Source organism: Cucurbita pepo, chromosome LG12 (genome assembly GCF_002806865.2).
Source record: "Cucurbita pepo subsp. pepo cultivar mu-cu-16 chromosome LG12, ASM280686v2, whole genome shotgun sequence".
Lineage (NCBI taxonomy): Eukaryota > Viridiplantae > Streptophyta > Magnoliopsida > Cucurbitales > Cucurbitaceae > Cucurbita > Cucurbita pepo.
Window position 1 is genome coordinate 9,132,330 of NC_036649.1, and position 11,200 is coordinate 9,143,529.

General features: G+C 34.5%; 2 protein-coding genes across 2 annotated transcripts; both read left to right on the forward strand.

Moving 5' to 3' along the window:
• The first annotated feature begins 657 nt into the window (after window positions 1-657).
• On the forward strand, window positions 658-1,877 carry LOC111807457 (NAC domain-containing protein 21/22-like). The gene is made up of 3 exons (XM_023693189.1): window positions 658-903; window positions 1,073-1,338; window positions 1,426-1,877. The coding sequence occupies exons 1-3, from the start codon at window positions 735-737 to the stop codon at window positions 1,696-1,698; spliced, it is 708 nt and encodes a 235-aa protein (XP_023548957.1). The 5' UTR covers window positions 658-734; the 3' UTR covers window positions 1,699-1,877.
• Window positions 1,878-7,980: 6,103 nt separating this feature from the next.
• Window positions 7,981-10,552, forward strand: LOC111807808 (transcription factor bHLH62-like). Its single transcript, XM_023693680.1, has 7 exons — window positions 7,981-8,844; window positions 8,951-9,181; window positions 9,270-9,335; window positions 9,436-9,504; window positions 9,595-9,675; window positions 9,831-10,037; window positions 10,133-10,552. Exons 1-7 carry the CDS (start codon window positions 8,143-8,145, stop codon window positions 10,253-10,255), a joined length of 1,479 nt encoding a protein of 492 aa, XP_023549448.1. The 5' UTR covers window positions 7,981-8,142; the 3' UTR covers window positions 10,256-10,552.
• The last annotated feature ends 648 nt before the right edge of the window (window positions 10,553-11,200 follow it).

The window sequence follows — 11,200 nt, forward strand, 5'->3', positions numbered from 1 at the left end:
GTAACAAGCCAAAGCGAACAATATCTGCTAGTAGTAGGCTTCAGTTTTTACAAATGGTATAAGAGTCAGTCACCAAACTGTGTGAAACACTGATTGAAGTAAGACTAAACACTTTCCATAATAGACGCGTTTTAAAATCCTGAAGCTAACGGTGATACGTAACGGGCCAAAACGAACAATATCTATTAATGGTGGGCTTAGATTGTTACATTTCAAGATATTGATAATATATACGTACCATCTTTACTCTACGTCAACAGGGACGAAGACCAACTTTGACAAACGATACACAGTTGTAATACACAATAAACCTCGACGAGCTAAGTCTCGTAGAAATTATTTTATATAGAAAGATTCGATACTTTTTTTTTTTTTTTTTCACAAATTTCTTTATGCTTGAATTAGACGTTTCTCTTTTGAAGAGAAATTTCGTAGCACTCTAGTTTTTGTTTGGAGCTTAGTAATGTATATCTAAAACTCTTAAAAAACACGGTTTTTGCTTTGAAATTTCATGCCACCTTCTCTCTTTCTACACACGCTTTCATTTCAAATTTCAACTCAATTTAACTTTAATTTCAATATTCTTTAGCCACTTGCCCACCTCCACACACACACATATATATACATATACATGTATATATAGGTCGAAGCACTTCTCGGGAGTAATGAAATTCTCGAAATTAAAACTTCGGTAGAGCGTTTAGGGTTTAGGGTTTTCGAGAAAAATTACAAGAATGGGGTTACGAGACGTTGGAGAGACACTTCCACCCGGGTTTAGGTTTTATCCGAGCGACGAGGAGTTAGTGTGCCATTATTTGTACAAAAAGATCACAAATGAAGAAGCTTTGAAGGGAACTTTGATGGAGATTGACTTGCATACTTGTGAGCCATGGCATCTTCCTGGTACTTCTTTTCTCTTACTAATACTTAGATACTAATTATAAAATATGGCCTCCAATTTGAGCATAGCTCGTTGATAAGATCTCAATTACTAATTTTAAAGGTCTGTAAATTATAATATGTGATTGTTCTCGACCAAGTTATGAATGTTTTTGTATGAATCTGAATGCAGAGGCAGCTAAGTTGAATGGAAAGGAGTGGTACTTCTTCAGCTTTCGGGATAGAAAGTATGCAACGGGACAGAGGGCGAATCGTGCAACACTAGAAGGATACTGGAAAGCAACTGGGAAAGATAGAACGGTGATGAATCCAAAGACGGGTCAAGTTATAGGGATGAGAAAGACTTTGGTGTTTTATAGAAAAAGAGCTCCAAATGGGATCAAGACGGGTTGGATTATGCACGAGTTTCGGATTCAAACCCCTCATATGCCTCCAAAGGTTCTTATGAACGAATTATAGTTCAATTAGTTTAAGTATATATCACTGTTAAAACTGGTTTGATTTACTAACTTTTGCTCGTACCAGGAGGACTGGGTTTTGTGTAGAGTCTTTTATAAAAGCAAGCCAGATGAGATCACCACAGGAACAACAAAGATCCACCAGACGTTCGATATGGCGGCACCCGTCCCTATTTCGTCGTCGTCGTATTTAGCAAGCAACGTGCAGCTCCCATCGGTCGAGGACGGCAATAGGGTGTCATGGAAGAACATCAATAATGTAGACGAAGAAGCTGGAGGCTTTGAGATTGAAGATAGCATCCAAAATGGGTTCTTCCCTTATGAGTATTTTTTTGATTGATGGATTAATAGTATCGTTGTTATTTTAAGATTTACTTGTTTATGTGTAATATTTTAAGATTAATAGTGTCAATTAAATTGAATTCTACAAAAGATTCGATAAATACGGGGATGAGTATGATCATTGTTACCGTTCATCGGCCATGCTAGGATTCAGATAACGATTTGAAAATCTAGACATTCGATGAACCATCATGTTACGTGCGTGACATGAACTAGTCCTAAGAGTGAAGTAAGTCTCCACAAACTAACACGGGTCGATTTAGTATGTTTTGTCTTCACTCACGTGCTTTCTAAATTAGTCTTATAATTAGTCACTAAAAGTGGTGTATCTGGTTGGTATAAGTAGTAACTATTACTTCTTTCAATTATGAGTTTGGTTGGACTGTAACGTCTTTGGACCAACCTGAAGTTTCAGGTTGGTTGGGTCAGTGAAACGAGCAACTCCAATAAAATTTACAACCTAACTCAACTCTCTATTTTTAAATTCTCATAAAGCTCAAACATGAAACATTTAAAATGCATCATTAATATCAGTTCCAAAACGTCAAATATTCTTAATCTTCATAATAATCTTAAAAACACGATTGAGTTGGGTTAGATTGTAACCCTATTTTCATGTTAGTCAGGTTGACCCGACAAAAAAAGTCTACACACGAACCAACCCAAAATTTTAGTTTTTAAAAAATTCAACCCAACTCAATTTAAAAATAAAAAAAAATAAAAAAAAAATCTAAAGTTGGGCTTGGGCTATTGGGCCTATCTAACCCAAGTTTGGATTTCCATTTGGGCTTCCACTTTTTGGGCCTTTCAGGCTATGTCCAACACCTGGGCTTCAATTAATATCTAATTAAAAAATAAATAAATAAATCGAAGTTTGCAACGACTTAAAAAAAAAAGGATGGTTGAAATACAAAATTTGATTGGTTGGTGAGGAAGTACGGCGTGAAGGCGGGTGAGAATAATAAAATAATTCCCGTGGTTTGTGGATGTTTACTTCCGCCTCCGGTTTCCCGGAAATTTCGTTAGGGTTTTCGAAAAAAACACACCGACCATAATATTATATAATTTTCTCAAAACTTAAAAAACTATTATTTAATATATATATATATATATAATATTATTTTCATTAAATTGCTCACTTTAAATTCTCTTTTATTAAAGTTTCATAGGTTTAATCAAATTATTCCCACCATTTTTACATACCAACTTTACTAATAATATTATTTGTGAAAGTTAATCAAAATTATATAGTCTATTTTAAACATTAAAAAAATTATAAAAAATAAATTGAAACTAGATCGGTTAATTTGAGTTTACGTTTTAAATTGTGAGACTGATGACTATACGTAACGGGTTAAAGCAAATCATATCTACCAACGATGGGTCTGGACTATTACAAATGATATCAGAGTCAGACACCAAGCAGTATGCTAGCTGAGCCTGAATGGGGTGAATTATGAGGTCCAATACAGTTGGAGATGGGTGTTTTAAAATCGTGAGACTGACGACGATACGTAAAGAGCGAAAGTGGATAATGTCGGCTGGTGGTAGGCTTGACATTATTGAACTATTTTTTTCTATAATATTAAAAAAAACTAGACACTTGTAACAAACCAAAAGACAGGGTCATTTCCCTTTGTTAACATATCGAGGGGCATATCTAAGAATTAATATTGGAAATCAATTGATATCATAATAAATATTAAAAACCACACATTTCTACCATTATTTCTATAAATAAATCAATATATACGTTTGATATTTTCATAAAATTTCAATATATATTTGGATATTGTTGATGGGCAGATCGCTAAATTGCATGATTGACTTGTTCGAATACGTTATGGATAAGTTCGATGATCGATATTTATGCATGAAATATTTTCCATGGTGCATCATAGTTTGTGGAGCTTATGCTTGCACCCGATGAGGTCTAGGGAGTACGAAAGCTTATTTAGTAAGTTTTATGAGCATGATAGCGATGTACACGAGACTATAGGTACGAAAGTGATGCATAATTCGAGAAAAAAAAAAGTAGAGCACAAGGCTAGGTTTCAGGTCATATCACAGTCATATTTTCATGTGTATGCATTTTTCAACTCGATCAGTGGGTCACTTTATGGGTATTTTTAATACTCAGCCTTTTTCTAGTAATGACAATGACGTTTTAGATGGCTGATTATGCTTGCAATGAAGCCACGAGATAATCAACGTAGAGCTATCAGGCGTCGAATCCAAATTTCAGATCTTACGGGTCGTTTAAGTAAAAAAAAAGAATAAAAAATCGATATGTAGTAAAATAATGGGGTAATACATTATTTAAAGCAAACAAACTCTTAATTGACTTTTGGTTTCTATTAATTACTTCCTCAACAACTCCTTTACCCATTTTCTAATGATTAAAGTATTGAAATAAAATAAGAAAAAGCAATATCATTGTGATCATAAAATTAAAAATAAATAAATAAATAAGGAAAAAGACAAATTAATATAAGTTTAGCTCATGTAGGGACAAAACCTAGTTTACTTTCACTAACATATAATCCATGATGTTTTTTTTGTATATATTAATGTTAGTTGTAATGCATTTGTCTCTTCAATTGTCCTTCCTAAAGTACTTATGTGTCTAATAATTGTGTATTAAGTATTAACTACCCATCTAATTAAACGAAGATTCCTAATTTCTAAACGTTTTTGCTGTCCATTGCTAATAGATATTGTCTGTTTTGGTCTGTTACGTATCGGATTTAAAACGCGTTCGTTAGAGAGAGATATACAGAAGCTTATAAGGAATGTTTCGTTTCCCTCTTTAACATACGTTATAACTTAAAATGTAATTGACTCGACTTTTCAATATTACGTATGAATAACCTTATTTTTTGTTTGTTAAATGAGAAGAATCAGACAATACTGAGACCAAATAGAACCGAAGCTACTTGAAATATGAAACGGTGTTTTAATAATGTAAAGACATGTCAGGATGGCACATTATGTTGGGGTTTGGAATCAATTACTTTTTAAATTTGGCTTTACACATCAAACTTCATATATAATAATCTCTCTCAATCTAAATCACTAATTTTAATATTTATATATATTAATCATAGAAGTCAAATTAGATATTTTTAGTGTAATGTATGAAAGTTAATAAAATATTACGAATGGTAAACCCATTTCATGATCAAAATGTGAGATTCGACGTCGATAGGAGAGGAGAACGAAACATTCTTTTATAAGGGTGTGGAAACATCTCCCTAAGAGACGTGTTTTAATAGGTCAAAGTAGACAATATCAAATAACGGTGGGCTTGGGCTCAGACGTCAGGTGGTATGCCAGCGAGGACACTAGACTCCCAAGAAAATGTGAATTTTGAGATCCTACATGGATTCGAGAGAGGAACGAAACATTCTTTATAAAAGTGTAGAAACTTTGGTCGGCATAACAAGAGAGTGGGTGGACATTTGGTAAGAACCCATGAGCCAAATTGCATCCATAACATAAATGGAATTAAATACGAAGCGTTTGGTCTAAACTTTGGTACTTTTGGGCACTTTTTCAATGACCCAAAAGCCATGCGTTAATGCAACGGTTGCGCCTTATTTATCAATTTTCTATGAATTACACGAACATTTTTTAATATTATATTTTTCTTCTGTAAAACAACATTAAAGTTTAAGGACTGAAATTGTAATTTAACCTATAATTTAACATCGAACGAGTGAGTACATACTAGCCTTTGCACTAACGGAGTAAAAAAAACGATCCAAACTCAAGGGCAAAATAGTAATTTAACCTTATGCTTATGGTTCATTATTCAAATATTCAAAGTTGCGGGTCAAAAAGTAAAGTATACATTTATTATTTATTTATATTTCTTGTATTTATTTCGCTAGCATCGTTCATTCTTTTCATATTTACTAAATAATAATTACGGTTCAACATCCAACAACCCTACCCCCTTTCCCCAATTTATATAAAAAAACTCCGGGCGTTCATACGACCACATTAATCATACTAACTCATGTTAAGAATCACGACTCTCCACAATGGCATGATATTGTCCACTTTGAACATGACTTTGTTTTGGGATTCCCCAAAATGCCTCATACCAATGGTGATAGTATTCCTCACTTATAAACCCATGATCTTCCACTAAATTAACCAATGTGGGACTCATTCCTAGTAATCCTCAACAACTAGACTACCCAATTTAAAATTACAATTATTAATGTAACTCGAGAATAGAGTGTTGAGTTGAGTTGTAAATTTATTCGGTTACTCGAGTCACCAGCCCAATCATCTAAAATTTTTTATGGGTCTAAAAGATTTTTTTAGTCTAATCCAATTCAACCCGCGTACACTCTTAATAAAAATTCGAGAGTATTTTTGAGATAAAAGTGTAAATTTTGCAATAAACTAATTGAATAGGAAGAAATTTGAGGAGGATGAAAGAACACGTTTGTAAGGCAATAAAGAATTAGAGACAATGGAGCTGTCTTCCTGCAAAGGTCAATGCGAGGGCTAAGGTTGTTGTTTGGTTCCAAATTTGCTGTATTTCAGCTGTCATATGCAAATCCTTTACCCCCCCCATACTTTGAATTTCATCTCAAAAGGTACACTTTAATTTATGTTGGGTGATTTTGTACCTACAGCTACCTACCCTACTCGGGTCAATCTTATACCGAGATTCAGAGCTTTATGTGTATGAGTTGTCATTAGGGTTACGTCACTTGCGTATATCAAATGTAATCTATTCATCGTCAATCGTGTCATTAACTATGACTTCCTAGAGTGTCACGACTTAATTGTGTATGCATTGTGTTTAAGGGTGAGATCCTAACGAGGACGTTGAGCTTCGAAGGGAGGTGGATTGTAAGATCTCACATTGGTTGGAGGTGTGAAAACTTCTTCCTAACATACGCGTTTGAAATACCTTGAGAGTAAGCTAGAGAGGGAAAACCTAAATATCTGCTAGTGGTGTGTTTGAGCTGGTACATGATCATTCTCATTCGGATATGGTTTTGATTTATTCATGTACTCATTTTTTGTTCCGACGTCACATACCCACCAGCTTCCACTTAGTTCAGGCACTAATGACTTTTGTTAGACATCGTTGGATTTGTTGTACTACAACTTTATGCACTAGAACATGAGCTATGGTGAAAAATGAGTCATCGTCTTGAAAGAAAAAGTTGTCGTCCTTAAACTTTATAAAGGACAAAGTATGGATGTACCTTCGTAAATGGAACCACACTTTATTTTGGGCCAAAGACGGGAAGTTCTAATTTAAGCCATCTTTAAGCATCAATATAGACGTTGTTGGTATAGATAGCGACTTTCAATTCTTTTAAGTGTTTCTTAGTCATTCTATCATCGAGATTGGTCTCATTTTGATGTGATCTCGGTTCATTTATATACCCCTAATTGTTAAATGAAGTTCAAAACTTTAATTATGAACGAGAATACGAGGAATATATATATAAATTAATTATTTAATAAATTAATCATTGATTATTTTTAATGGGACCCTATAGCCCCATTCCACCTAGCTGCTCCACTGCCTAGAGATAATAACTACTTTAGGAATATTTGAACATATTAAATATGTTTAATTATTATTATGAATAATAATGTTGAAAGTAAATACCCGTCAAAGTTGAAGGTGGAAGGAATCAGTTCAGTCATGTACCCCTCGTATCCGGGTGTCACATGCCTACCAATTTTTGCGTTTGTTCGTCCCAGGCCACAGTGTACTGAAAAAGATACAACTTTGATACTATTTATAACACCCATGTCCAAGATTTGGGATCCGGATTCGATACTTATGTACCCCGACATTCTCTTGCAATATGATCATGTTACTTGACTATCCCACATACCCATGTTCAAGATTTGAAATCTAAATTCGGTACCTGTGTGCCCCGACATTTTCATCCGACATGGTCGTGTTACTTGACTATTCCTACAAATCCATGTTCAAGATTCGATATCTGTGTGCCCCGACATTCTTCTCAGACATGGTAAGTTACTTGACTATCAGTATACCCAGAAGCATGTGATTTTCAGTTCATTCATATATCTTCATTTCACTCGAACGTGACATGAACCAAAATAGTAAAATCAAAATCTCGGTATTGATATTGATACAATATTTTAATTATATATACAAATTAAGGGTTTTTTTTTTTAATTTTATTTATTTATTTAAAAAAAAAAAAGGTCAAACAAAACAAAATAATCTCCTTTCCCTCTTTCTCTTTCTTTTCCCTATTTATCCTCTGCTCACTCTCCCAATCCTTCCCCTTCCTCTTCCCCACTTCCCATTCTCTCTCTTTCTTATTTCTGTAAGTTTGCTTTTGATTCACTTTTAGTTTCCTCCAAACCATTAATCCAATTTCCTTAATTGGGTGAAGCAAAGCTTTCTTCTGCAAATTTGTTGTTAATGGAGAACGAATTCTTCCTCAATGCTACTGGAATTCCTCAATCTCTCATGCGTTTTGATTCCAATCCTTCCATGCCGACCTGGCACCACCAGTTTTCGTCGTCTGCCATGGATGTTCCTCCTCAACCTCATCTTCCGGACCTTACTCACTGTTCTTCCTCTCACCAATCGCCACCGGATTGTTTCCTCAATCCAGTTCCTGATCAGAGCTTCCAATTCGATTCGGCTCTGAGTTCGATGGTTTCTTCTCCAGCGGCCTCGAATTCAAACCTAACTAATGAAAGCTTCGTGATCAGACAACTGATCGGGAAATTAGGCGGGAATTCCGAGAGAAGAATCTTGGAATTGAATTCTACTGCCGCATTGACTCCTTCTTCGAGTGTGGCGGAATTTACGTCCGATCCTGGATTGGCAGAACGAGCTGCTAGGTTTTCGTGTTTTGGAAGTAGGAGCTTCAATGACCGTCAATTGACGAACGAATTCGGTAATTACAGATCTCACCTTCCGACTGCTACTGAGAAATTAAGCCGTGTTTCGAGTAGTCCGTCGATCAAAGCCCTCGGATCTGAAACGAATTTGCTAGAACAACACAAGAACAATTCCTCATCTCATGAAGACGAATCGTCTCTCTCGAATCCGGACAAGGCGATTCCGAATCCACGGAAGAGAAAGGCAATTACAAAGGCGAAACTCAAAGAACCGGTAAAAATTCCAACTCATATACCTTAATTCTACATCTGAAATTGCGAAATCACTCCATGAAAATTGAGTTTCGTTTCGTTTCGTTTTTTTCCCGCCATTGTTGCAGATAGTTGAAGCTCCCGGAAAGGAGATTCCAAAGAAACTGAAAGCAGTGGAACCAAAGGAAAACGAAAAAGGAAACATGAAAACGGAAGAGGATTCGCAGAAAATCGATGAGAAAACAGCGGAAGAGAAGCAAACAAAGGAGAATTCCAAGCCTCCAGAACCTCCAAAAGATTACATTCATGTCAGAGCAAGAAGAGGGCAAGCAACTGATAGCCATAGCCTTGCTGAAAGAGTGAGTGAACTAATTTCAACAATTCTCATTCGGATTCTGATGATCATACTGATCTCTGTAAATTTCATTTTCTTCTTCTGAATTAAAGGTTAGAAGAGAGAAAATCAGCGAAAGAATGAAACTCCTTCAAGATCTCGTACCAGGTTGCAACAAGGTAGAGCAGCAATTAAGAAACTGTGCCAATTTAGATACCACTTTTTCAGCTCTTGGCCATATTAATCTCATTGGAAACTTTCATTTTTGGTCAATTCTAGGTAACTGGAAAAGCCCTCATGCTGGATGAGATTATCAACTATGTGCAGTCATTACAACACCAAGTTGAGGTAAAAAAACTAATAAGAACATAATCAAAACTTCATGAACAGTTTAGGAATGAGGATTTTGTAAGTGAATGATTTTGAATTTGGTTTCAGTTTCTGTCCATGAAGTTGGCTTCTGTGAATACAACCACCACCCGGGTGGATTTCAACGTGGATTCTCTCATCTCAAAACAAGTAAAATCATCAGCCCTGCTTTAATTTACTTTGTTACCATAGAACATTTCATTTTAATTCATTACATAATTGAAAACTGTGTAACGAATATGAGTTTAGCTAGTTCCGTTCGGTTTATGCTCGATCTTATTATTGTTTGGTTCGGGTTGCGACAGATGTACGAATCGGGCACCAGTTTAAGACATCCACAAATTTCCCCAATAGAATCCTCAGGTTCAAGGTTCTATGGGCACACAAATCCCTCTCTCCCAACCACTTCTCATTGCTCTGTGGACCCTTTGGACTCTGTTTTACGCCAAAATCTTCCCATTCAACACCCTCCTCCTCTCAACTCATCCTTCCCCCAAAATCACCCCTCTCAGGTAGTTCGTAATTCGTAATTCGTTAAGATTAAGATTGTTCTTGCCGCTGAAAACCCGACTAAATCTTTTTACTTTCAATTTTGTGTATGATATAGTATCGAAGTTTCGGGGAAGACGAGCTTCAAAGCATGGTTCAAATGGGGTTCATCCAAAACCAGACGCAAAACTTCAACATAGGTAATCATGCAGGGTCAGAGCAAATGAAAATTGAACTATGAATCTCTTCATTCAACACCATACACAAAGGCAAGGCAAGGCTGTTGTAAATACAAGAGATTAATTTTCAATCATTCATTTAAAAAAAAAAAAAAAAAAAAATCCCATTTATCCCATTTCTTAGGTCTAATAATTAAGGAGAGACTTTTATTTATTTATTTTTAAATGGGTAATCTCTATTCTATATTTTAATATTGTTGTATTTTATTTTATTTTAAAATCTGTAGAATCAAGTTTGTCCATTTGGTGCTAAGTTGTACCGCACCACATTGTAATATATAAAAACCAAAAAAGAAAAAGAAAAAAAAAAAAAAGGCTAATTTGAGGGATTATTATTTTTTACAATTCTTGTCTCTCTTTTTTTTTTTAATTTATGAGCCATGGTGTTGGACATTTTGTCCTTTAATGTAAGAAAAACAAAATAAATATAATAATAATAATAATAATTAAAAACATGAACTTTAGGAGTAGTAATAATAATGAATAATGAATAATGAATAATTAATAATTAATGTTTGGTTGGGGTAATGTCAAATCAATGCTATTTTATGAAGTAATCAAATAGATTTGATTCTTACTTAACGTTGTAACCAGCTGTCTACAATGCACTCTCTCTTCCAAAAACAAATTATTATTTTCTTTTTTTTATTAAAAAAAAAAAAGTCTAATTTGAATTATTAGAAGATATTGGCTATTGGGTGGGGAATTAATTAATTAATTAAATTTAATCATAAAGAGAATAATAATTTACCACTTAATTTTAAATTAAAAAAGAGGCTATTTAAAAAAAGGAGCATCCAGGTTGGCAGTGGTGAGATTGTGACTAGGCCCAATGAATCAAAAACCCTTTATTATCTAAACTTTTCAAAAAATTTAATTCAGAAAAAAAAAAAAAAAATTAAAGCACTAGTGGACTTGAAAAGGTTGCTTTTATTATTTTATATATT

Bases quoted from the DNA above. Each gene is read 5' to 3' on its own strand.
- LOC111807457 (XM_023693189.1), top strand. From the start codon at position 735: ATGGGGTTACGAGACGTTGGAGAGACACTTCCACCCGGGTTTAGGTTT. The intron at 904-1,072 runs GTACTTCTTTTC...ATCTGAATGCAG, and splicing joins TGAGCCATGGCATCTTCCTG to AGGCAGCTAAGTTGAATGGA. The intron at 1,339-1,425 runs GTTCTTATGAAC...TGCTCGTACCAG, and splicing joins CCCCTCATATGCCTCCAAAG to GAGGACTGGGTTTTGTGTAG.
- LOC111807808 (XM_023693680.1), top strand. From the start codon at position 8,143: ATGGAGAACGAATTCTTCCTCAATGCTACTGGAATTCCTCAATCTCTC. The intron at 9,182-9,269 runs GTGAGTGAACTA...TCTGAATTAAAG, and splicing joins GCCATAGCCTTGCTGAAAGA to GTTAGAAGAGAGAAAATCAG. The intron at 9,336-9,435 runs GTAGAGCAGCAA...GGTCAATTCTAG, and splicing joins TCGTACCAGGTTGCAACAAG to GTAACTGGAAAAGCCCTCAT.